Here is a 27,633-nt window from a genome sequence, read left to right as displayed (position 1 = left end):
TGGTTCTCATTAGCCTCTATATTTCTTACTGATAACCGTCCCTACAATTCACTGTAGTAAGGTTAAAGGATCAGCTTGCTAGGGCTTACTTTCTTTTTTTTTTATTTAGTTTTTATTTAAGAATGTTTTATGAAAACTTTACAAAGAAAAATAAAACAGACATTAATATGAACACAGAACAGGGGATGTACCTAGGGTTCCGTAAAAAAATATATAAATAATAAAATAAAATCAAAATAATAAAATCATAATAATCATGATAGTACAGATAATAAAGAAAGTTATACAAATTCTGGATGCCTTGACATAATGTATTTTTTCCATTTATCCCAAATCTTGTCAAGTTTATCAGACTGAAATCTACTAGAGAAAGTTATTCTTTCCATAATGAACAAACCGAATACAATCTGGTGCCAGTCGTCCAGAGCTGGGGCATTTGAGCTTAACCATTTCTTAAGATACCAAACAAACATCTAGTCTCTCTGTCTGTGTCCACTGAGTGTGTTACGGTGAGTCCGACAGGCAATGGTTTCTGGACCCACGGTGCAGACACTGAGCAACCAGGAGACAGAGGATGATCAATTAAGAAAGGGGTTTTATTGTTGACAAGAAAATTAACAGGATGATCCGTGTTCCAAATCCAAGATCCTCAGAGGTTCGCTGCTGACTGGACTGGCAAGCAAGCTGGCAGAGTCAGACGGGCGGTTGGTTAGAGCCAGGGATGAGGAAGTGGATTGTATGGAGGAAAAGAGTCCAGGAGGTTGCAGGCAGACAGGACAGGCAGGATCCACGACACCAGGAGTCTAAATACAAGAATGACGTTATAGACATGAACTGGTTGAGACAGAGACGCAAGAAAGGCCACGATTTACCAGATGGGTAACTGGACGATCCGGTGAGGAATGCAGAAAGGTCCGGTGTTTAAATACTGTGGTAGTTGATTGGTGGATGAGTTCCTGGTGTGATGATCTGCCCAGGTGGGATGATTGCTGCTGCTGAACTTCTCCAGGTAGAAAACAGACATGACACACAAGACAGACAGAGGGAGCCAGACGCACACACTAGGATAATATGAGAACACATATACACAGGGGAGACAGACAGGAACCCTAACAGTGTGCAAAAGTCCAAAGAAAAGTTCATCCCAGTTAAAAGGGATTTGCGTGTCCAGAATCACTTCCAACTCAGAGTCATCATAATCCAAAAGTTATTGATCAGAGGGCATGAACAGGTGGAGCCTGAATAATGTTTACTTTGTGCAGGAGTAAAAACGTATCTACTGAGACTCTTCCAGCCAAAACATCTCCATATATTAGAACTAGAGATTTTCCACTGAAATGCACACAGTTGAAACCAAGCATCATTAGAGGTTACCACATTTGTTTCCCTGTCCCATTTTTGTTTAATGTAAATTGAATTTAAAATTTTAATTTCCTGAATACCTTTGTATAGTCTTGAAATTAGTTTGGAACCAGGGTCTGTATGGTATGCCAAAATAAAAACTTTCAATAAAGGAATTTCAATAGTAACTTTACTTTAAAGTATGAATTTCTGTAAATAATGCCGAATTTGAAGAAACCTGAAAGAATCAGTATTACTTAACTGATACTGTCCCTTTATTGATTGAAAATCTCTCAGTGTCCCTGTATCATAAAGACTGTAATATGCAGTTAAGCCTTGTCCTGCCCAACTTTTAAATTTCCCATCCAACTTACGAGGAGTAAAATCTAAATCATGAGCACACCACCTTAGAATCTTAACCTCTTCGTGCCATTCATTCTTGTTTAGATATTGCAACCATAGCTTTAACGGTAAGTTAATCCATTGATTGTAAGTATTTTGTCCCCTAGTCTTGCCTGAATTGGACAATCCCTGGAAGTCCCAAATTCTATTTCTTTCCACCTTGCTTGGTAATCTTCGTTACACCAACACACTCGAGCCCTGAGTTGAGCAGAGGCATAATAATCTTTCATACATGGCGGGGCCAACTCCCGTTTATCCTGTGCTAACTGTACAGTTTGATACTTTAACCTTGGTCCTTATCCCTGCCAAATAAACCTGGAAATTAATTTGTCCCACTCATTAAATTGTTTATCCGTTATTTCAACTGGAAGTGTTTGGAACAAGTAAAACATCCTCAGCAAAATATTCATCTTGACAGTATCAATACGTCGTTCAAAACCAAAGATTGGTAACAAATTCCATCTTTTAATATCCTCATTTATCTTAAGGTACAAGGGCTTAAAATTTACATCAAATAACTTTGAAAGATCTATGGGGACCAAAAACTAGCTAAAGTGCTCGTGGCAAGTGAGCTTGTTAGATGAACACAAGTGAACATTAATGCATCCATAAGTAGATCTTTTTTTAGACAGCTTTTGAAAATATGAACAGTGAAACAACTGCAGCCTGCTGTGATTACTTTATACTGGTGAAAAGACCACAACACGCACTCCAAAACAATAAGAATAATCATATGTAATGATATCTTTTGTTCAAATTCAAGTGTTACAGCAATATTTACATGGTATACTAGTCAAATTATGACTAAACACAAATGGTACAGAATGTAGATGTTATACACGGGTACCATGCAGGGATAGTTTTTGGTCATTTATAAGTTAGAACTGTTTAGATTTGTTCAGCTAGCCAGCAGTCACCTTTCATACACACCAAAGAGTGTATTCACTTGATCTTAATGTAATTCTTTATACATTTTGTTAGAGCATATGTTCGTTTACTCCTAAAACACACAATGGGGTAGTCAAAACGATGGTTAATGAAGTAACTTACCGCAGGTTGGTGCGCCATAGCGATAGCTGCCAAGAGGTCCGACAAGAGAAACTCTGGAGACATTGGTCTCATGACCGTTCACTCTGATTGGTTAAGCCCCGAACCCCACCCCCTCCTCTGCTCTCACATCTTCAGACACAAGTTAGTTTTGGCACAAATATCTCACAAGGAACGAGCCAAAAGTCAGGCCACAGTTTTATCACGCTGTGACTCACGAGAGCACATTTGTGACTTGCAGCAGCAGATTCAGGAAGTTGTAATCGCTAAGTTGAGGTTGTAAAGCAAAATGAACACTTGAAAAAAAATGGAACTACAAGTAAACTATGGAAGATAATTTGTCAGATGGACTATTTTTTCTCTGTAACTTCAAATTCAGTTCACGTGTGTGTGAGTTTTCTTTACAGCAGAACATTTTGACATACAAGTTCTGATTTTTGATGCACAACTTCTCACATTTTATTCTACAAGTTTTCACATCAAATCTACAAGCTTGTTCATTTTGGCACATTTTTACCTTCATAGTTTACTCCAAGATACTTCACTTGCTCCAACTCCCAACTTAAACTGGCTATAGATTTCAGTTCCTGAGTCGGCTTGAAATTGAAAGTTAAAATCTCAGTTTTCGGGATATTGAGTTTATAACCTGAGATTGAGCTGAATGTATCCAAAAATGATAAGAGTTTAGGAAAAGAAGTGCTTGGATTTGTCAAATATATCAAAACGTCATCGGGGAACAGAGAGATTTTGTGTTCTGGACCAGATAGTTTGACTCCTGTGATATTATTATTCTGAATAACACCTTGACTCAGAGCCTCGATAAAAATGGCGAAGAGTAATGGACTTATTGGACACCCCTGACATGTTCCTCTTTTCAGGTCAAAGGACTTCGACAGGTCTCCGTTAACTTTGATTCTCACCTTTGGACATTTATATAGTGCTTGAATAACTGCAAAAATGATTGTTGAAATCCAAATTTCCCCAAAACTTTGTATAAAAATTCCCAGTTAACCAGATCAAAAGCCTTTTCAGCGTCAAGACTTAGCAGTACCATTGAATTCTTATTTTTTACCACGTGGTCAATTATATGTAGTTATATATATATATATATATATATATATATATATATATATATATATATATGTGTGTGTGTTATATTATCTTGCGTTTGTCTCTGCTTAATAAAGCCAGTTCAATCCAAACAAATTATCTGAGTGATAATATTTTCAATTCTTTAGGAAAGAATGTGTGTGAATATCTTATAGTCTTGATTGAGCACACTAATAGGGTGATAATTTCCACAATCAAGCCTATCCTTCCCCTCTTTAGCAATTAAGGAGATAGATGCCTCATTCAGGATGGGGGAGTTTTCCAGTTTTTAAAATATAATTGAACATAATTTTCATTAAAGGAATCAAGAGGTCTTTCATTTCCTTATACCACTCTGACGGGAATCCGTCTGGTCCTGGTGCTTTGTTTGGTTTTAAGTTTAAAATGGCTTTTTTAATTTCAAGTTCAGATATTTCAGTGATCACACTTATATTTTGGTTCTCACTCACTTTAGGTAAGTTTATTTCATTTAGAAAATTTAACATGTCTTTTTCATCTGTTTTTGATTGTGTCTATAGTTCTTTGCAGAAGGTTAAAAAGGCTTGTTGAATATCTTCTAGTTTGTTGAGTATGTTTTTTGTTTGGGGGTCTTTTATTTTGTAAATAGTATTATCTAATTGTTGTTTTCTTAGCTTATAGGCCAGTAGTTTAGATGATTTGCCTCCTGCCTCATAATCGCTTTGCTGTAGAAATACCAGGTTCTTCTTTTATTTAATTTGAGTAAATGTTGTTAATTTCATTCTTCTTCTTTTGTATTTCAGTCTTCAGATTCTTGTTTGTATCAATTTTATGTGCATCTTCCAGAGTTTGTAATTCTGACTGGAGTGTCTTCAATTGCTCATTTCTTTTCTTCTTTAAATTGGTACTATAGCCTATTAGCTTCCCTCGTAGGACTGCTTTTAAAGCATCCCATAAAATAGTTGGGGAGACTTCTTCATTATCATTTTCAGTTAAATAATTTGTTATATCTTCTCTAATTTGCTCTCTCAAGGGATGTAAAATACTTGTATTTAGTCTCCAAGATGTGTCTCTCTTTTCATTTCCCAATACCATTACTAGGTACACTGGGGTGTGATCCGATAAGTCCATCACTCCTATCTCACAGTTAACCACTCTGTTCAAGTCTAAGCTAGGGCTTACTTTCATCTATTAAAGCCAGCAGTGTGGTAGCATGTAATGTCCCAGCAGTGTGGACTTAAAGTCAAAGACACAATGCAGACAACACCAAAGATCCTCTTCAGACAGACTCTGTCTCATTTCACTGGTTTGCATTTAAAATCCAAATCTGCACCGTCTCTCTTAAGCTGGATTTTTTAAAACTTGATCATTCTTAGTTTGTGTTCTTCCCTTTTTATCTTGTTTTTAAGTTATGCTTCATATATTCTTATTTTTTTAAGCCTGTGCTGTACAAATAAAGTTGCTTTCCTTTGAATGTAAAAGGAAAAGTCTCACTGAGTAACAACCTGGTTTAACTAAAAACTCACCTGACCTACTGGTGGGACTGGCACCTTTAAAAACACTTTTTATTGACATAAGACAACAGGGTAAGTCAATAAAGTAAATAAATCAGTTTCATTTTGCATAGTGAAATGATTAAAATAAACCTTGGGGAAGGAAAAATGACAAACTGATGGAGGTCAGTGTTCCTGCCTGCTGCTTTAATGCAGGACATCTGCATTTTCATGACTTATAAGACTGATGTTCCCTCGACTTTAAGGAACCAGATGTGTGATAGGGCTCTATCTTGGGCAAGTGGTGAAGGTGAAGAGGAGGAGGAGGTGGGATGCACAATGCACGGTCTGGAACAAAAGCAGAGGTGGGAATTGAAAACAGTCACTCCAGAGGTGTTTTCCATGAAGCAGGGTTCAGGGAAAGCCTCTCTCTGTTGAGTCGGAACTTAAGAGGACCTAAAAGCGGATGAGCAACCTTGGGGAAAAAACATTTTATTGAGGGCTGAAAGTGGATAAGCAGCAGGTGAGCAGGCAGGAAAAATCTGGAACACTGGAGCAGTGGGTCGACAGGAGGAATGAGGCAAAAGGAATAAGATTCCACTGAACTCAACAAAGGGACGAAAAATACTGTAGAAGCCTGCTGTTACCTCAGGAGTTACAGCAACGATCTGGCAGAGGCTTGTGATCAGACCAGAGTAGATAGCTGTGCTGAAAACCTGCTGCCAGAAACCAGAAGCTCCACCCACAAAACAAGACACACCCACACACCTCTGCATGGTTCAGCTGAGCAATGACCCTCTTATTTCAATAAACCAGGACACCGTCCAGCTGAGTCACCGTGGTAACTAGCGCTGGCGAACCGATCTGAGGCGGATCAGGATAACCGTCCAGCTGAGTCACCGTGGTAACTAGCGCTGGCGAACCGATCTGAGGCGGAACAGGATAACCGTCCAGCTGAGTCACCGTGGTAACTAGCGCTGGCGAACCGATCTGAGGCGGATCAGGATAACCGTCCAGCTGAGTCACCGTGGTAACTAGCGCTGGCGAACCGATCTGAGGCGGATCAGGATAACCGTCCAGCTGAGTCACCGTGGTAACTAGCGCTGGCGAACCGATCTGAGGCGGATCAGGATAACCGTCCAGCTGAGTCACCGTGGTAACTAGCGCTGGCGAACTGATCTGAGGCGGATCAGGATAACCGTCCAGCTGAGTCACCGTGGTAACTAGCGCTGGCGAACTGATCTGAGGCAGAACAGGATAACCGTCCAGCTGAGTCACCGTGGTAACTAGCGCTGGCGAACTGATCTGAGGCGGATCAGGATAACCGTCCAGCTGAGTCACCGTGGTAACTAGCGCTGGCGAACTGATCTGAGGCGGATCAGGATAACCGTCCAGCTGAGTCACCGTGGTAACTAGCGCTGGCGAACTGATCTGAGGCGGAACAGGATAACCGTCCAGCTGAGTCACCGTGGTAACTAGCGCTGGCGAACTGATCTGAGGCGGAACAGGATAACCGTCCAGCTGAGTCACCGTGGTAACTAGCGCTGGCGAACTGATCTGAGGCGGAACAGGATAACCGTCCAGCTGAGTCACCATGGTAACTAGCGCTGGCGAACCGATCTGAGGCGGATCTGGATAACCGTCCAGCTGAGTCACCGTGGTAACTAGCGCTGGCGAACTGATCTGAGGCGGATCAGGATAACCATCCAGCTGAGTCACCGTGGTAACTAGCGCTGGCGAACTGATCTGAGGCAGAACAGGATAACCGTCCAGCTGAGTCACCGTGGTAACTAGCGCTGGCGAACTGATCTGAGGCGGAACAGGATAACCGTCCAGCTGAGTCACCGTTACAGGTCAGGGTCGTTCCCTTCCACCTAACTCAGTAAGATTATCTAATTAACTAAAATGTAGTGTAGTTCCTTTCAGCAGCAGGTGGAGTGTGGGCAGCACCTCAGCCTATTCGGATCTTCCCTGGTTCACATGACCTGCATCTGGTTATCAGGAGGCTGGGTTTATCAAGCTGCAGGCTGCAGCACTTCCCTGCCAGACGGTCTCCTGCTCTGCCTGGGACTGCTCCCGGGAATCTGCTGCCTGCTGGACCTTGTTGCCTTGGAGCGCTCTGCCTTGCCTGCCTTGCCTGCCTGCCTGCCTGCCCACACCAGTCAAAATTCACTTTCTAAAGGTTTTCTAGCAGTCATATGTGTCCTCAAAATTCTGTCTTCTCTTTTACTTGCTTGCTCCACTTTTGAGCGAATGTGTTCTCCAACAAGTGAGTTTGAGATCTTTACCTTTGTGACCTCACAAAGGGAAACAACGGCCACCGATAGTGAATGCTGTCAATGACCCCCCGGCTAGCTGAGCCTGCCCTGTAAAATCACCGAGCAGGCACCAGTGAAAGCCGGATCCCCTCCCAGAGAGGGGCATTGCCAGGCACCATTCATGAACATTTAAAGGTTCAGACACAGAAACAGCTGTTCTCAGTAGAGCCACATCTGGAACGGCTGGGATGAAGGACCAAGGCTGGATTTGGGGCAATACACTTTGAAAACAATGTTGTTGAACCTCTGACACCCGTATGAAATTGTAGAAAAATGTAGAATATGGGACCTTTAACTGAAAATCTTCCTGAGCAGAGCCAAACCATGCAGCGAAGGCCTCCACCCTGTGCCTGCCAGCTGGGTTAAATAAATTTTCATTTTGCGCATTAATGGTAGTTTGTGTCTGCCCTTGGGTCGGTCATCTGCTTTAGGACAGTGGTCAGACTAGTTATGTTAATATAGTCACATGGTAACAATTGTAGTTAATTCATCAGTAAAATGGAGCTGCAAAGACTAACGCTAGCTTGCTGCGTACTAGCATCTGGCAAAACTGTGAACGGTTATCACGTCCTGACGCACGTCTTTCCAATATTTTAACTGGATGACCTCAGCTGGGGGCCGTAGTAATTGTACCCACAGCTGTTTGAGAGTGTGTTGACATGTGCACCATGACTTCAACAGTCTCATTACTTAAACAAACGCTGATGGGTCGACCCCATTCTCAGGTGCTTCAAGAGGAGGCTGCTGAGCTGGTCAGCACTCTGACCACACTTTGCATTTTACATACATTTTTATAACAGAATTGTCATGTAACAGACTTGATCCTTATAGAGTATTATTATTCATAGAACATTATTATTCTTTATAAATTATTACTGTATAAAGGCAGATTCTATTCCACTTAATTATATTAAGACAACACTGAGCTCCACAGCGACATCTGGTGGGAACAGGCTCCACTGAACCCAAATGCATAGTTTGCGAAGATTGGCTGCATTTGCATTAACAGTTGTGACCACAGTCTGAATTCCTGGAGAGACTGGAAAAAAGGCTGATTGGTGGCTGAGACAGGAAACCAGAGCAGTGATGTTGTATTGCACAAAGGTCGGACAGTGTAGCAGGATGGAGGAAAAGTCCAAGTAACAAGAGACTGAAGGAGATTGTTTAAAATCTGAATTTATTATCAAAGTAAATTCAGCAACTCTATCCAGTCTAAGTTCTCCATTGCGCCCCCTAGTAAAATCCTTTAGTACATGCGTAGGGCACAAGCAAGTATGGGAACGATCACGCTCGAAACCTTTTGGATGCATCTTTTACCAGCAGTGGAAGCTTTCAAACCCACACCGTGCAGTCTTTCTCAGATTCACTGCAGACCACACTGACAATAACTAAAATATCTTGCCCATGTCACGGAGATACTTACCCGTAGTGGAGCAAGGTTCTGACTACCTGTACCATACCTTGCCATTTCCGTAAAATGTAATGGAAAAACTGAATCTGTGTGCACCATTCTTCAGAACTCCTGGTGTCTGTTCCTCAACCATATTACAAATACTCTGAGATTTCCGGATGCAGTCACGCACAAACGTTCCTTTATTGTGTATTTATGGACAGTTTGCACATTAATGATTTTATCATTACCAAAAAGGATGATTCATCAATGGTAACAAAACCTCTCAGAACTGAATTATTTGGGGATTTTGGGGATGAGGATGAATAAATAATGAAATGTGAAAAAAATCTGGTTTTTCATCCCTCCAGTGACTGAACTTGATATACATTATAAATCATCTAGCAAAAACATATCCTAACTTTATAAAATATGGGTTGTCAGTTCAAGTCCAGTGTACTGAAATGTCACTATAATACAAGAAATATCAGAGTTTTCCCAAATAAAAAACATCAACCAACTAGAGGAAAACCCACCGAGGTGAAAAGACATTCTCTTGATGGTACAGAGGGAAGAGGGTATTCAATTTGGCTGATTACGTATCTGTTGAGTGTTGGAACTTAAAAACATTCGACTTTTATATATTATCTCACCTTTTCATTGAGATGGGGGCAAACAGTGTTAAATTTCCAAGTAACACTTTATTTTACCGTCTGTGTAGCTTCTATTTATCATATTCCCCACATTCACACAAAAATCTGTGCTTGGATTTTTGCTCCTGGGTGGAGATTTATTGCACTGAAAAGGAGAAGTTCTGCCATGAATTTAACATGTTTCTGTACCTTTTTGTTACAACATGTCAAGAAGAAATGAGCTTTCAGGTGTAACACACCCCTCCCAGCAAAAAGTCAAAATCACTCAGAACTGCAGGTAAATCTGGCAAATTATGCTAATTCAAGGGATTTTGGTCACAAATGTAAAACATGTATAAGATAAGGGATATTAGGATTAATGATAACAGACATTTGTTTAATTCAATCTAATTAGTATCACATATTGTTGGGCCTAAATGTCACATATAGCATGACGTATGCGTACCAGTTTTCCCAAATTGTAGTATGCAAACTAATGCAAAGCTGCTATATGTGCAAAGTACCCTGCTAGCAAAACAGTTTGGGAAAATGAGTCATAGTCACAGAAGTAAAATAATCCTAGGAATGAGTAAAGTAGTCCAAGGAATGAATAAAGTAGTCCTAGAAATGAGTAACGTAAGCCTAGAAACGATTAAATTATTTACAGTCCTATATGTGTCACGTAATGCTAGGACTGAATAAAGCAGCTCTAGAAATGAGTTAAGTAGTAATAGGAATTAGTAAAGTAGTCCAAGGAATAAATAACGCAATCCTAGGGATGAATAAAGTAGTCCTAGAAATGAATTAAGTATTCCAGGGAATGATTAAACTAATCATAGAAATTAATGAAGTAGTCCTAGGAATGACTAAAGTAGTCCCAGGACCGAGTCAAGTAATACTAGGAATGAAAAAAGTATCTCAGGGAATAGGCAATGGAGTCCTAAGAATGAGTAAAGTAATCCTAGAAATGAGTAAAGTAACCTTAGGATCGAGTAAAGTAATCCTAGGAATGAGAGAAGTAATCCTAGAAATAAATAAAGGATTCCTAGGAATAAGTAAAGTAGTCCAAGGAATGAATGACATAATCTTAGAAATTAATGAAGTAATCCATGGAATGAGTAAAATAATCATAGGAATGAATAAAGCAGTCCTAGGAATGGATAAAGTAGTCCTAGGAATGAATGAAGTGGAACTAGGAATGGATAAAGTAGTCCTAGGAATTAATTAGGAATTCTAGAAATCAATGAAGTAATCCTAGAAATGAGTAAAGTAGTCCAAGGAATGAATAACATAATCTTAGGAATGAATGAAATAGGCCTACAAATGGCTAAAGTAGTACTAGGTAATAATAAAGTAGTCTAAGGAATGAGTAAAGTAGTCTAAGGAATGAGAAAAGTAGTCCTTGAAATGAGTACGGTATGCCTAGAAACGATAAATAGGACTAAAAGTAATTTAAAATGTTTGGGGTCTGAACTGTGTTTGGTTTGGATGTCGATACTTGGTAGCATCTTTTAGCTGACTTTCTCTCTGTCATGTTGTTATGCTACATGTTAGCATTGCTGCTTCCTGCTGTCTGCAGACGTCTTCTGGACTGTAGGATCTCAACCTGAATTAAACTTTTATAGAAGTTAATGCAGCATGAGATTTGTACAGAACGTGTTTCCATCAGTGTAAAACATGGAGCTGCATCAGATCCCAGAGGTCTTGGGTTGACCATCAGAACTTTTACTGTGTTCTTTTGTCCTGCCTATTGTCCTACATGTTTTAGTTGTGTTTACCCACAATGCTGTATTCCACTTCCTGTATTTGGTTCGCTTAAAGCGAATAGATTTATGTTTGTATGCAGACCGGAGTTCACCTCTTTGTTCCACATCAGAATTCGTACACTGACACCTCCCCAATCAAACTGGACTTCCAGAGCAAATGAAGCCAAAGTCTAATGCAGAAGTTAATGACCACTCCTACTACCTAGTATGTGTAGCATGTAGCAGCGGTTCAGAAAACCGCTTAAATCATATTTAGTGGGACAATGGAAGCCATATTGGAGGTCTGAGCAGTCCAGATCTCAGAAAAATAGATGATAGATTATGTTTCACTTATATATTTTCTCCAATGTATGTGATTTATTTTGTATTCAGATATTTGCAGTGGCTATGTAAACGGCAGGTAATTTCCTTCGCTGATTAGCAGTCGCATTGTGCACCAATCAAGCAATAATGTAAGCTTTAATTCCTCACTCAGGTCCTACTGAGGTTCCTTTTCTAACTTCCTATCTCAAAACTTCAAAATGTGCATGTAAAACATGCCTACTTCACATTTAAATCTGAAATCCCACAGAATTAGAAAAAAATGGCAAAACAAAGTAAAAAAAAAAAAAAAAAAACAACCCTAAATTAGTATTCATCACAATCTAAAACGGCCAATATTTGTTTCAAAATGTTGTGTGGAATCTGAATATTTTTTCTTTTTATGTTTACTGGCACAGACAATAGTTTTGATAGAAATCCCACAAACGAGGTAATTACATCACTAATGATTGTTAGATTTCTCTTACTGGGTTTTATATTGTATTGAATTAATATTTCTAAAACAAGGCCTGATGTTGTGGCTCCAGCCATGGCTGCAAAGAGATCTGTGACCTCTACAACAAGCAGAGATTGTAGAATAAAGTGCACGGTAACTGAATCACACACATCTGCCATGCTATGCAGCTTCAGACTGGGTGGGGGCGCAGCAGCTCCCCCGGCTTATTCATGGAGGGTGGATGGTGCAGAAACGAGCTGGTTGTTGGCATTCACATCCCAGGGTGAAGGAGGCCTTCTCCATGCTGAGCCCCATCCAGCGTTTTTCTGGCTCAAGCTTCATGTCTTCAATCTGCTTTTCTGTCCCCGTAAATCATATTACTCTTATAAATTCTTGATAAATTATCTTCTCTTGGTAGACAATAAAATGAAAATAATTTGTGGTAATTAAGGCAGTCTTTCCATTCATGAACAAGACAGAAAATTTAACTTGGTAGGAAGAGAAAACAGAAAAGTTAGTCCCAATCAAGCCATGTTAACTTGATCTGCTGATAAAACCTCTCATATTTAGTCCTTTTATCATATTTAGTCCTTTTATCTTCCAAGTGAAAGTTTCGTAAAATTCCAGCATTTCCTGTTTATCTGATGATCTTCATTCCCCTGGAGTCCTTCTCAACCTAAGAGAAGCCTTGGTTTCCACATCTGAGCAGGTGAAACCTCTGCTTGGAAGTTATACATGCACTGATGGGACGCTCTTGTTGAGGGCTTGTGCCCTCATCAGCTGGACGCTGGTCATGATCTTCTTCTGATGGCCCATCAACGTCACCCCGAGCCTCTGGATGTCTCTGCAGGGCACAAACAGAGGTTTCCAGTCAATGATGACTCAAAGCTTCACATTACCCATATTTAGAAATATTTTTTGTTTAAGGCGCAGCTTGCAACTTTATTTACATAGTATATGAATAAATAAGTTGGAAACGTTTCTAATCTTCATCAAGTGTTTTATGAGACATTTCCACTGTCATGTTGTGTAAAATTGTCCCGCATCATGACAGCAGAATGATGGTCTGGCTGCCGAGTTGTGCCAAACACATTAACTCTGCCAAGAGGAGCTTTATGGATGTTCAACTGAATTTACATATTAATGCTGGACCTGACAGGATAAAGAAGGGAGAGAAAAAGAGGAAAAAAGTAAACAAATACACAAAAGATTAACAGAAAAGTACATGTATTATTATTATTATTATTATTATTATTATTATAATAAGGGAGAGCGCAGCCACCCTGCAGAGGAAACTCATTTTGGCCGCTTGTGTTTGCGATCTTGTTCTTTCGGTTACTACCCACAGCTCGTGACCATAGATGAGGGTAGGAACGTAGATCGACCGGTAAATCGAGAGCTTTGCCTTTTGGCTCAGCTCCTTCTTTACCACGACAGACCGATGCAGAGTCCGCATCACTGCAGACGCCGCACCGATCCACCTGTCCATCTCCCGCTCCATCCTTCCCTCACTCGTGAACAAGACCCCGAGATACGTGAACTCCTCCACTTGGGACAGGACCTCATTCCCGACCTGGAGAAAACACCTCACCCTTTTCCAGCTGAGGACCATGGTCTCGGACTTGGAGGTGCTGATTCTCATCCCAGCTGCTTCACACTCGGCTGTGAATCGCTTCAGTGAGAGCTGAAGATCACGGCCTGACGAACAACAGAACCACATCATCCACAAAGAGCAGAGACCCAATCCTGAGGCCACCAAACCGGATCCCCTCGACACCTCGGCTGCGCCTAGAAATTCTGTCCATAAAGGTTATGAACAGAATCGGTGACAAAGGGCAGCCTTGGTGGAGTCCAACCCTCACTGGAAACGATTCTGATTTACTCCCGGCGATGTGGACCAAGCTCTGACACCGGTCATACAGGGACCGGACAGTTTGTACGGAACACCTCCACAGAAGTCCTCAGGGGAACACGGTCAAATGCCTCTCCAGGTCCACAAAGCACATGTAGTTTGGTTGAGTGAACTCCCATGCCCCCTCCAAGAACCTGAAGATGGTGTAGAGCTGGTCCACTGTTCCACGACCGGAACAAAAACCACACTGTTCCTCTTCAACCCGAGGTTGGACTATCCGACAGACCCTCCTCTCCAGCACCACTGAATAGACCTTACCAAGGAGGCTAAGGAGTGTGATCCCTCTGTAGTTGGAGCACACCCTCCGGTCCCCCTTTTTGAAGAGGGGGGCCACCACCCCAGTCTGCCAGTCCAGGGGAACTGTCCCCGATGTCCATGTAATGCTGCAGAGGTGTGTCAGCCAAGACAGCCCTACAGCATCCAGAGCCTTAAGGAACTCTGGGTGGACCTCATCCACCCCCGGGGCCCTGCCACCAAGGAGCTTTTTAACCACCTCAGCTACTCAGCCCCAGAGATGGGAGAGCCAGCACCAGCTACCCGAGACTCTGCTTCCTCATCAGAAGATGTGTTTGTGGGATTAAGAAGGTCTTTGAAGTATTCCCTCCACCACTTCATAATGTCCCGAGTCGAAGTCAGCAGCACCCATCCCCACTGTACACAGTGTTGACGGAGCACTGCTTTCCCCTCCTGAGCCGCCGGATGGTGGACCAGAATCTCCTCAAAGCCGTCCGGAAGTCATTCTCCATGGCCTCTCCAAACTCCTCCCATGCCCGAGTTTTTGCCATACTGACCAACAAGTTCGGGGGTTACCGCCACGACAGGCACTGATGACCTTACGGCCACAGCTTCAGTTGCCCGCCTCAACAATAGAGGCACGGAACACAGCCCATTCGGACTCAATGTCCCCCGCCTCACCCAGGACATGGTTGAAACTCTGCCGGAGATGGGAGTTGAAACTCTTTCTGACAGGGGACTCCGCCAGACGTTCCCAGCAGACCCTCACAACACGCTTGGGTCTGCCAGGCCTGACCGGCATCCTCCCCCACTATATAGCTATAACAGAATTTTATAGCGATTTTCTATATATATATATATATATATATATATATATATATATGTATATATATATATATATATTCATATTTCTATCTCTCTATTTCTAGTTTCTATTTTCATTTCCTGTTAAGCTGTATCACCCTAAGATCTTTCATTGTCCACTTTAATGTCCTTTCAGTCACTCTAAACTCCTGTTTTCTGAAGTTAACTGAATGCAGAACCAGCTGTTTGTTCAACAGTTTAGAGGCTGTGTGCATTGATTTCTTGTTTTTCTTCCTGCCTACACCTGCTGTTAGAGGCTGACAGGCGACTCCTACTAACAGCTCAGCATCACCTCTGAGCTGCTATCGCTCTCCATCACAGCAGCACATACCCCTGCTTCATGCTAATGACGTGACCCAGAGTGTGGAAGCCCCCTGCAGCAAAGTGCTCCTTGTAGCGGCCCATCTTTATGGTGTCCAGCCACTCGTCTACTGAGTTACAGCTGCTGAAGTCAGGGATGGCTCTCTCCATCAGCGGAGGGCTGTTTAAACTGCAGCGAAGACAGAGAGATGGCAGAGAAAGATTAATAGGATGACAAAAAGATTAGTTGAGAGTTAGAAAATGAGAAGAGCAAGAGCAGCCGGGGGAAAACAGGGCTTTGAAATGTGCTGGTAATCGAGACAGAAAATCAATAGCAGTTAAAATGATAGAGAGGAGGTGGAGGCGGCGTGATAGCTGCTTTGGACAGATTAATACTAGAAAAAATCCTTCTTTTCTGCCTACCGCTTCCCTTAGAAGCACAGTGCTGTGCACCACTGACTCTATAGGGCTCGGAATCTTAACTGAGCAATTTACACAGATCCAGCTTGAGCCCGGGTGTCCTCTCAAACCTGCTGCCAGATCCTCCGCGGATCAATGTCAATATCACAGCAAGGCTTTTACTTAACGCACAGCGCGTCCATCAGCAATGAGCTTAATGGAAAACGAACAAGACCCCTGGCTTCATCTGCCAGACAACTGTGAGGGAAACTTTAGTCTTCAACTTTATCCTAGCGCAGCCATGCTGGACGGCAGCATGAAGAGGCTGGATCACTCTGCCTCCTACTTCGGCCGCTGTTGGTCACCATATGCCAGGGCTACTCAGTTCATTCTTGCAATTGGTTTTCAGTGTATTCCTGCTTCAACACACCTGAATCAAATGAAATGGATCTAACAGCCTATCAGGTTCTATACAAAGACTCATTAATTTGAGTCAGGTGTGTGGAAGCAGGGGAAACATGTAAAACCTGCTGTATTGTGGGCCTGGTTGGAAAGAACTGAGTAGCCTGTCATGTACTCTCCAGAAGAGCCTCTTCCTAAACCCTAGCAGGTGGCGCGTTTGCTTTGATTTGCAGCTTAATACACCACCGTAATCACATGAAGCAATATTTGAGTAAACGCTGGCTAGCTGTCTGGAATGAAAAGGCACATGAGACACAGATCTGCTGAGCCGCCCGCCCACCTGCAGAGCGTATCCATGGACTTCAGGTTCTCCGGGTTGCGGATTAGCTTGTCGAGGACAGTAACTATCTGGCAGAAGCGTGGCCTCTCGTTGCGGTCCTTCTGCCAGCAGTCCAGCATGAGCGTGTGCAGAGCAGCAGGGCAGCCCATCGGAGCCGGCAGCCTGTAGCCCTCCTCCACCGACTTGATCACCTGCACGTGTTAAAACAGGAATATCTGCATCAGTTTACAGCGTTTGCTTCTGTTGTGTGACACAGGTCTGGTTCAGAAAGCAGCGCTCACATCTCTGTTGGTGAGATTCCAGTATGGCCGCTCTCCGTAAGACATCACCTCCCACATTACCACACCGTAGCTCCACACATCGCTGGAGGAGGAGAACTTTCTGTATGTGATGGCCTCCGGGGCCGTCCATCGGATGGGGATCTTCCCTCCCTGTTGGAAATGCAGCAAAGATCAAACAGGATGCATCAGAGTCTGGCTCAAATCCAAAGCCTGGTCAAGACTTTCCATGCTTGTCCAAAAGTACTGAGAAGACAAAACGGTTATGAAGCCCTGTGGAGGACCGAGTCAACATGAACACCAGCACTGAGGTTTAGTTTGGATGGTTCATCATCCTACTGTTAGAAATGCTTCCAGTATCAGTTTCTCCAAACCAGCCTGGACTTCCGTTGGGTAAAAGAAAAGATCATGACGCAGGACCATTTTTACTACATATCCACAGCTGAGCTGGACTGTCGGGAGAAAAGAGGCGGAGCCAAGAATAAAGACAAAGTTAGCAAAACGTTTAACATAATTGATACTATTTATTTATGAGAGTATTGGTGTTTCTTGTACTTTCATTTAATTCTTTATTGTCAGAGCACATGGACCCCGCAGGATCTTCCCTCGTTGCTGGGCAACTCGGGCATGTCCTTCCAGAGACAGAGTAAAATTATTATGATTATTATTATTAGTAGTAGTAATATATTTTTATGCTGTGCAGTAAATATAGTAAAAGAAACTCAGGTCAGAAATAAAACCAAGCAACGATGTGAAAATCAGAGATTATCTAGTAAAGTGTCAGGTTAGACGCAGCTTCCTGTCTCATGGCCGTGGTCAGCAGCTGCGAGGCTGTTTACAGGGAGGAGGCCATGTGGTCCCATCACCCTGCTGCTACTGTGCACTGGCTTCCTGTTAGTTTAACGACTCAGTACAAAATTGTATTACTTGTTTTTAGAACCTTAAACGTTTGGCTCCCTGTATTTGCCCGAGCTGCTGCTCCAGCCAGGGCTCAGAGGTCTTCTACACAACTCCTTCTGGAGGTCCAGCCCACCAGGTCCAGATTCAGGAGTGACGGAGCTTTTCCGGTTCTTCCAAGTTGTTGATCATTTTGCCACTTCACATCAGAGCTGTCCAGTCTGGTTCTGGTTCTAAGGCTGAATCCCACTTCACCACTTAGCCCTACCCCTCCGTTTTGCGCGTTCACGTATAGAGGTAGGGGTGTCCCAGTTTCTTTTAGGACAGAGGGGTAGGGGTAAGGGGTAGGGCTATATACCCCTTCAAACGAAGATTTTTCAGAGGCCCACTTGAAACGGAGGGGTATGAAAAATTTCCTGTTCTATATGAGAAAGCAAGTGTTTCTACGCACATCACGCTTTCTTGAGGTGCAGGACAACACACACTCGCACAAAAAAAAAAAAAAGCCACAGAGAAAAAGAGAGTATACCAGCACACACGATTAATTTTAATTGCATGCAAAATTCGTACATTACGTCCCACACATGACTGTCGATAAGCAATAAGTCAATTAATTGCACTGTAAGGAAAAAATGAGCGCAACAAGTTTGCCACCGCGATAGTTTTTATTATTTCCCCCATCTTACTTCACCATAGACTGTGTATGACAACAGGTTTCACTATGCAGTATCTCGACTGAACGCTCTTGCGGAGTGATCTCTCTCATGTGATGTTTGACAGCAGCATGTTGCAGCACGAGCCCGTGGTGAACCACTAACCTGTGCGAGCCGGTACGCTGCGTTTGTTTACAGGGCTACTGTCACGCATCGGCCGTGAGACTCGTGCATTTGAGTGGCTTCTTACGCGCTCACGCTAAACCTCTGATTTCTCACGCTGGAATACACATCAAGAGCAATACCGGCTAATGGAGAGGTTCTAGAGGATTCCCAGTGGGCCGCATTACTTTTGTGCAGGTGTCCCAGCTTATATGTCAAAAAGACGCAGCGTCGCAGCAACGGTTCGCTCACTGCTCACAGATCAGACTGACACGCAGTGATGAGGGAGATATTTCAGCTTCACAAACAGCAACAATGCATAATATAGTTTTTCCTAGTTTTTTTAAATACAGCCGGCAGTTTTGCTGGTTTTTCCTGTTTGAGCCCCATGTTTAATATTTTTTAATATATTTATTGTTTTTTTTTTTTTTATTTAAAGTTTCTTCCAGTTCCTGTGTAAAATGTTCTTTAGTGACTACTGATGACGTATGTAACTGTTGAAGGGGTGTCCCAATTCATAGGGGTTGACTTTTCAGCCCTACCCCTTCTAGCTCCGTTTTAAGGGGTAAGGGGTGAAATGAGATTGGGCTTAAGTCCCCACTCAAGACCCGCTTCTTTGCACCGGCTTTTGAACATAGTTGAGTGACATTTTCTAGCTTTTTGACATGATTCATGTTCCTTCCAGGACTCTAGTGATTGCTTCCTTAATCAGGGTCATTGGTTCCACCTGATTGCTCCCCATCCTCACCTGTGCTCAGCTCTACTTAATCTCTCCTCCCCTGCTAGATTATCGCCAGCCTTGTGCTAAGTTGAGATCAAGTGTTTGCTTTCTATGTTCCAGTTTTCTTGTTATCGACCAAGTCACGTCCCAGGGGCCCCCGGAGGACTTGACCCCTGGACTGAGAATGCAGATTAAACTCTGTGGACCCCTGCGTTAATTAGTCAGTTAAATTTAAAATGATAAAATAGATATAATACATAAAATAAAATAACAAATAGGTTTATTTAATAAAAAAAATAAAGAATTACAAATTAAATGAAGTTTTCTATGAGCTATGATTGTAAATGGCAGCATGAGGCAGTTAATCTGAGATTTCTTAGAGCTACAGGACCAAAATAAACCTGCAAACATCAGTATCTACGTGAGCTACCTAAATAAATCCTGATATCAGCTTGATGCTTAATTACCTCCCACAGAATGAAACACGACTTTCCAAAAGAACAAAGTGCTTCCTATGAGGGCCATTTGAGACATTATTCTGAATGACCGTCTCAGCGTCACGTGAGTCCTTCACACTTGACTCTAAAACCTGGTCGTATGTCACACTGAAATCATTCACAAGTTATAGTGAAATTTCTGAAATCATATTTCACCAGTACGTATAAAAAGACTTCTGCTCGTGTGTGAGAGTAAATTTCACTTGAAAAGGAAGTCACATATAGAAAAAACAGGAGCGTATTTTCAAAATAAACTAAGTAGGAAGTTGGAGAACACCATGACAGATGTTTAACGAAGACTTCTGCTGTATTAAAGTCTGCTCAGCTGCCTGGAAGAGAGACTCCTGGAGCTTATTTCATACACTCAAGGTTAAATTTCTGACACCAGATGTCCCGAACGTCTTCTGGTGGGTTCAAAGTTCCCTCGCTCAGCTTCCAGGCCGAAATGCGAAGGGTTTGCGTTGTTGTGAAGCTGCTGGAGCGTCTCAGAGCGACTGCCAGGGATGCAGCTCATACTGACGTCCACTCTGCTGCCTGACTGCTGCTTTCACAGCTGCAACAGGCAAAAGTGTGAAACGTTGATTTCCATCTGTAGGCTGGGATGTGGCTGCATCAGACTTGATGCATGGCTTCCCAGCAGTCTGCAGCGTTTACATGGAGCTGCTCTCTGCTGCAGCACCTCCACCACCAAGACAGTCGGATTGAACCTGTTTTGCTTTCGTAAGACGGTTTTATTATTGTCCTGATGTTACTTTCTGGGCCAGATCTCAGTGGAACTGGAAATATAGTTTTGATTAGTTTACGACACAAAATGTGAGTTGATACAGAAACTGGTCCGAACAGGCTGAGAAAAGCTGATCTCCTGCATTTAAAATGTTCATTTTTTTTGTGTGTTTAATTTTCTCCAGCGTTCTGCTGCGATGACACACAGATGAAAACATTCACTGATCTATTTCATCTTCATGCCTTCACTTAAGAAAAATCACACTGAGCTGAAGTTATGTTGAACTCTTTCTGGAACATTCAGCAGTCTGATGAGCAGGAGGGGAAGGGAGGGCTTTAAGCTCCACAAAAAACCTGTTTTCATAAACACTGACTCACACTTTGAGGACGTTTTGTATGTATGCAAATATGTATGTAACTCTATTGATTTCAGAGGAAAGATGAAGCAACATATAACAGCAAACTAAAGATAATCCAAGTTTTCCATGGTCCAGACCACGGGACCCAAGGCACTTCTAGGAGTAGCTCAGCTGGAGGACCAGGGGCACAAAGGGAAGATCTGTAGCTGAGAAGGATCTTTATTTTTTAGGGAAAAAAAGAAACCATGTAATTTATTTATACTCATTAACATATTTATTATTGGGAGGAGCCTGGGTGGTCCAAGATTCATTCTGGCTCTGGAGGTGGTCCTCCAGGACTGCGTCCCTATAGGACAGCATCCCTAGACATCTGCGTCCCTCCAGGACTGTGGTCCTGAAGGACTGCCCCCCACAGGACTGTGGTCCTGAAGGACTGCCTTTGGGCACCCCTGCTTTAAGGCTTACAGACTGTATATCTGACCCCAGTCTTTGTTTTCACACTCTGATTGGTTGGGGTCGGTTGCAAATAAAATTATTTGGTGGAAAAAAAGATGAAAATTGATCCAGAAGAAACATAAACTATATTAATTTAGTCAATTTCACTTCTTTATAAAGTCACAGAAGCTTTAAATCTGATAACGTGAGGAGTATAAGTGACTTATTGGTTAGAAGTCTGAGGGAACACAGAAAACAACATATTCACTATTTTTTTCTTATTATCTATTAAATCTACTCATATAAAACCAACAAACAACAAAAGTTTTCCATCTGAGGGAGAATAAATTCAGTTAAAGTGGAGGAAACGTTCAATAAACACAAAACTTTGTGTCTCGCTACAAGAATGTTCAAGAGTTCGGACTGGATAAATATTTCACTTCATCCTAAAGTTTTTTCCAACATGAAAAGCTCTGATTTTCTCCGTTAAATGGTCACGTTTTTAGTTACAAACTTTAGTTTGAAATAAAATCTGAATAAAACGGGGTTATCAGAGAGCTCTGTGTGTGTGTGTGTGTGTGTGTGTGTGTGTTGCTGCATTAATGCTTGCCTCAATGTGAAAACTCACACTGGTGGTGTATGCAGCGTCGGGGTCGTCCTCCAGGACTCTGGACAGCCCAAAGTCACACACCTTACACACCAGGTTGCTGTTCACCAGGATGTTACGGGCGGCCAGGTCTCGGTGGATGTAGCCCAGGTCAGACAGGTAGGTCATACCTGCCGCGATGCCGCGCAGCAACCCCACCAGCTGGATGATGGTGAACTGGCCATCGTGTCTCTGCAAGCAAACAGACAGAAGGAAAAGGAAAAAAAACTGTGATGATACTGAAGCAGGGTGATTCAGCAGGAGATTTTAATCAAGATTCCACGGAGACTAAAGATGAGAGAATAATTATCTGCAGCCGTTTCATACGAGCACACACTGGAGCTGTTTGACTTTGTGGGTCTGAGATGATGTTAAATCAACCTGGAAACACACAGCAAGTCATTCCAGCCCAGGAAATCCATGGGAAAGAAATCCTCTCCAGATGTTCTTTACATAAACAGAGATGCAATACGCTGACTGGACAAAGAAACCACAGAAAGGAAGCATGGGGGTCCTTTACTTCTGCTTTGTGTGCTTTTTAAGTTATGAGGGCAACGAGGAGTCTGCAGAAGCAAAAGCCAGTCCTCCATCAGCCCATAGCAGACAGTCAAAGGCAGATTCTAAACAAGCGTAAACACCTACCCTGAGGAAGGAGTCTAGAGAGCCATTCTCCATGTATTCTGTGATGATCATCACTGGTTTGCCTGGAGGGACAAACACAAGCAGACACGTGATCCATGTGCAAACCTGATCATTCAGTTTCACCATTAAACATGTCGCATGTACTGGTTCCACAGCTGGCCTGAAGCATCCATTAGACTCCCATCAACATGTAAACTACAAGTTTCTGTCTGGTTTTTAGATTTGTGGCCTTTGTTGAGCAGAAGCTGGACAGGCGAGGGAGTTATTATGGGGCTGCATGACTGGCTGGGAATCACCGGGCCGGGTATGACCTAAAGCACCTCACATCCTGCCAAATGTCTGTATCCCCCAGGATACAAACACCATTTAAAGGTTAAGAAGGGTCAGATCATCGGCATCAAGCAGAGGAAACATCTCAGGAGAAGCAGAAACTACTAGAACTGGGTTAAACTGTCCAACACATGAATAAAGACTGAAAGGATGGTGGGAACCATCGTCTTCCAGGAAGAAATGTGGTCAGAAAAATATCCTGAATGATGGTGATCAGTGATCACGGAAACACAGGGACGTGCGGTGAGGTTCATGGCAGGTGGTGATTTACTGTTGTAAGAACTGAAAAGAGCATCTTATTTCAATATTCATTCAACAGCATGTAACTTGTAATGCTTCATATCCCATCAGCATTCCTCTTTCATTTACACTCACACACCCACTGTTGCCAACTCTTCAGTGAGAAAAGCAGCTACTGGCGTCCTAAAAGTCATTAAATCACGTCATCATCTAATTTGCATAACAGTCTGGTACATGTAGTTGTAATGAAGGCTGCTGTGGAGAGGAATCTCACGGGAAAGGCCAAAAATGATGAAAAGACAAACTAAAATGTTTAAAAAGGCAAAAATAATAAAAATAAAACAAATCCTTTTGCTAATATTTTCTTTTTTATTGTAGTTGAAATTTATTAAGTGTGGGTTGTTTTCTAATTAGGAGTCTGCAACATTTCACCTTTAACTTTGTAAACGTTTTCCTCCACACTCCTCATTAATAGACTTTCATATCTGACGGTAAGCCAGCGTAGGATCACCCAGCAGCAGCTTTGGGCTGGTCATGAACCAGGTGATCATCTCTGCTCTGAATGCAGCTGCTGCTACGAGAGGACCAAGCCTCTTCGGACTGCTTGTGGTTGGGGAGGTGCCTACGCAGCACCCACTCCTCATTGAGAAGAACAAACTACGTTCATATACGTCAGTTTCCAAAAGTCTCAAATACTTCCAGATAAAGTTGTTTTTTTTTTTTTTAGATTTTTGGTCGCTAGTTACTAAAAAAGTGCTAGAGGGGTCTGAAAGACAAGGTTGCTAAGTTGGCAACAGTCCACATTGTTTTGGTGTGTGAGAGCGCCCCCTCGAGGTGAGGCAGAGTACTGCTGCCTCACCTGCTGACTTTTCTCTGCACTTTATTGTAGATCAGCAGGAATAATTCTCTCACACACACATTAAAGACGTTACACAGATTGTGGAGAGTCATGGTGTATAACACATATTTCTGTAACGTTCATGTTGGACATGCTGAGGAACAGAAACGTGTCATGAACCCAGTTTGTACTGGATCACCAGTCAGAGGAGGTCCAGCTCACCACGGCCTCACCTGGGATTTCTGCCCAGGATCTGATCCAGAAATATTCAAATTTGGCGAGTTTTACTCAATAAAGTGTCAAAAATGTGTAGTCATACTGAAACCACATCTTTAACACAGATCAGTGGAAAATATTAATATTTATTTCATGTATTTTTTTCTTTATCATGACAGGCGAGGCCTCTCCTGACCGCACGTCCCTGCTTCAACGTTTGGTGGAACCAGATGGAGGAAAAACAGCAGAAGAACTCAGGACCATGTTTAATAGTGAAAGAACATTTCCACATGAACAAGGAGACATCATTCTCACGCACGGACTGACCGCCACAGAGTCCAGACCTGAACCCTGAAGGCTTAGCTCAGTGGTCGGACTCTCCACCTTCAATACAACATGCTGGAGAGAAATGAAAGCAACGCTGGTTGGAGATAAAAGTTGAGACGTTGCACAAGCTTCTAGAGACGATGCCACAGCAGAGCAGCTGGAGTCAGAGAGGAAGGAGATTAGAGATGTATGCCCTTTTCACGTGTATGGTTCTATAACGAGATGAACCCAGGGAGCTAATAGCTTGCAACAAACAACAAATGGAGGCGGGACATCAGCTACGCCATTCAGCAGTGACTCCATCCCTTTATTGTTTCCTGGCAACTACAAATCTCATAAAAAAGCTTGTCTACTCTATGGTAACCCTAGAGGGACATAAATTCTACAGAAAAACCTTCAACAACTAGACGTGGACGTTGGGAAAGCTGCACCACCGTTAACATCATCATGCCTGGCATCACACATTTAAACCACCTCAGGCTTTAAAAATACATTATTTTTATATGATTTATTTGTTTATTTTACTATTATTTTTACATTCATTTTTATTTATTAATAGCTGTTTATTTCATTTTAATGGACTTTTATTTTATTCCAGACTTTCTTTTTTTACTGTATTTATTTATTTTTATATAATTGTTTATAACTTCAAGCTTTATGGGGTGAAAGACTCCTAATTATTTATTTCTTATGAAAAGTGAAACATAATAAGTCCATAACAGTGTGTCGTATCTCCGTCTGTCCATGAATAGATCACCATGTGTGGTCTGGCCAATGGGAAGCATCGTAGGACCATCACATCCTCCAGGGACGGCTAGACTACACCTTACGCTGAGCTGTCATCCCAGCAGGTGTGAGTCCTCACCTGTGGTCCACTAGAGGTTCCCTCCCAGCTGTCGACAGGTAACACAGGACACGGAAGAGTTTTAGAAATTTGTAGTTTTTGTGAATTAATTTGTTATTTTTAAAGATATTATTTATTATTTTCTTTTCAAATTTAAAAATACCAGAATTTGCAAGTTATTTTATATTTTTCTAAACCACAAATCAGGCGTTACCATCGGTTACTCAGCATTTGAGTCATTTTTTCACCTTCACCTTCATCTTCTTTCCTCCTGGGCCATTTATAGATGTCTACTTTTTACTTGTTATTTTAAATGAGCTCAACTCTAGTTGTGTGGAATATTCCCGCTACTCTTCACCCATCCTGGGGAATGGATCCTGTTTCTAATGAATCCTGAACATCAAGGACGGTCTCAGTGTCAGCGTACTGTGAGTTACCACTCCCTCAAGGTGGATGACATTCGGGTGGTCAAACTGGGCCATTATGGACGCCTCGGCCAGGAAGTCTCTCTTCTGCTTCTCTGTGTATCCGGCCTTCAGGGTCTTCAGCGCCACTGGAATGTCTCGTTTCCCCGGCAATCTCATACGTCCATAGCACACCTCCCCAAACTCTCCTGAGCACATGGCAGAGAAACAGCCTAAATATTCCAACATACGAGTATCCTCTGCACCCAGCTGTCCCCACCCTGCTTAAAGCATCAGTGTAAATGAGAATGTGTCAGTTAATTTTCCTTTTCAGATAAGAGAAAGAAATCTAGTTGTGGAGCGACTGTCTGCGTGGTATATACAGCAACTAATTACCCTCTGCTTCTTATCTTTAGCTGAGGAGAAGTCTGAGAGTAATTGCAGTTAGTGTTTCTCTGCAGCCGCCGCCTGTACGCTGGTGTATTGTGCAGCAGGGTTAGCATCCCTGCCAGGCTGAGCAGATTTGACTGACAGCCCCGGCTATCCTCCTCTCTGCTGCACACCACAGCCTTTACACCGGCCAATGACTTTAACTTAGCTTAGCCAATAAGTCTTGCTCGGTGTGTGTGTGTGTGTGTGTGTGTGTGTGTGTGTGTGTGTGTGTGTGTGTGTGTGTGTGTGTGTGTGTGTGTGTGTGTTTGTTTTTTTTTTTTAAACTGAGCCAATGATTTTCTCTATTTTGATCCTGGAAGCTTCAATTTCTCGGGCAAACTCATGGACGGCCTGGCAGGGGTCCTCATAAGTGTGTGGGTCGATATAGAATCTCGCATCGGGGAATGACACTAAAATAAACAACATTAGCATTTAGTCACATATCGGAGAATGAGACCAACATCACATCTGAGCCCTGTTGCCGTGGCGGCGGGAAGCCAGATGAAGCAGGAGGGATGGATTCAGGGAGAGGGATGGAAGGAGGAGTGTGTCCTCCTGTAATCAGAGGCTGATGAAAATTGTTTGCTCCCAGGATGAACTTTGTAACGCAGGGATGAAAATGCAATCCCTTCAAGGGATGTGATCTAATCTAATGTTGGTAATAACTGAGGAATGGGCCAAACATACCGTGACCATTCTGGTAATGCATCTTCTCCTCATCAGAGTCCTGGAAGGCCTTGCTGTAGCCACAGTGTCTACACACACACACACACACACACACACACACAAAAACATAGAGCGGGATGAATACAGGACAACAGTGGAAAATTTGTAGGATCAAACTTTGACCACAGCTTATAATTATTAACCCTTAAACCTCCAGCAGACCCCTGAGGTCCAACTCCTCCTCCACCTGGAGCGGTGGTGTGTATCTCTGTGGGGAAAACTGTGATGGATATTTTACCCTTTAGCTGATCTACGGACGTTTTCCAGGCATTTCTATCCCGTCCAGGAGGTTTACAATCCAGCCACTAAATGTAGTTTTATTCAGAGACTCTATCTGGTAAATCCACAATGATCCATGATAACAGCATTATTTATCACAGTTCACATAACAGACTGGTTTATACTGGGATTAAAAGCTCACATTTTACAGACAAAAATGGCAAAGCAATTTTAATTTTAAGGGAATTTTAAGGGTTAATAAATCAATAAGAACTAATAAGGACTTATCAGCCAGCTCTTCTATCGCAGTGAATGCAAACACAGTTTAATTCAAAGGGTTAGCAAATAAACACCTTGTCCAAAGAACATCTATCTCTAT

At 42.4% G+C, this 27,633-nt stretch overlaps 1 protein-coding gene across 5 annotated transcripts in view; it reads right to left on the bottom strand.

Annotated features, from left to right (window-relative positions):
* Positions 1–12,067: 12,067 nt before the first annotated feature.
* epha8 (eph receptor A8) overlaps positions 12,068–27,633 on the bottom strand; it is a 265,597-nt gene continuing 250,031 nt past the window's right edge. For 2 of the 5 annotated variants that reach the window (XM_041981741.1, XM_041981743.1), the window contains exons 12-20: positions 26,997–27,064; positions 26,594–26,719; positions 25,901–26,086; positions 22,679–22,740; positions 22,001–22,228; positions 16,947–17,096; positions 16,666–16,856; positions 15,556–15,714; positions 12,068–13,058 (exon numbers count right to left, since the gene is read on the bottom strand). In XM_041981741.1, the coding sequence (XP_041837675.1) occupies positions 12,944–13,058; positions 15,556–15,714; positions 16,666–16,856; positions 16,947–17,096; positions 22,001–22,228; positions 22,679–22,740; positions 25,901–26,086; positions 26,594–26,719; positions 26,997–27,064 (1,285 nt within the window). In that variant the 3' untranslated portion in view covers positions 12,068–12,943. Of the gene's footprint in view, positions 13,059–15,555; positions 15,715–16,665; positions 16,857–16,946; positions 17,097–22,000; positions 22,229–22,678; positions 22,741–25,900; positions 26,087–26,593; positions 26,720–26,996; positions 27,065–27,633 lie in introns of those variants that run through there. The other 3 variants (XM_041981742.1, XM_041981745.1, XM_041981744.1) reach the window with 2 other exon arrangements.

This window comes from Melanotaenia boesemani, chromosome 3, assembly GCF_017639745.1.
Source record: "Melanotaenia boesemani isolate fMelBoe1 chromosome 3, fMelBoe1.pri, whole genome shotgun sequence".
Taxonomy (NCBI): domain Eukaryota; kingdom Metazoa; phylum Chordata; class Actinopteri; order Atheriniformes; family Melanotaeniidae; genus Melanotaenia; species Melanotaenia boesemani.
Note: the sequence above shows the minus strand (reverse complement) of the source record. Positions and strands in the feature narration are given on the sequence as shown.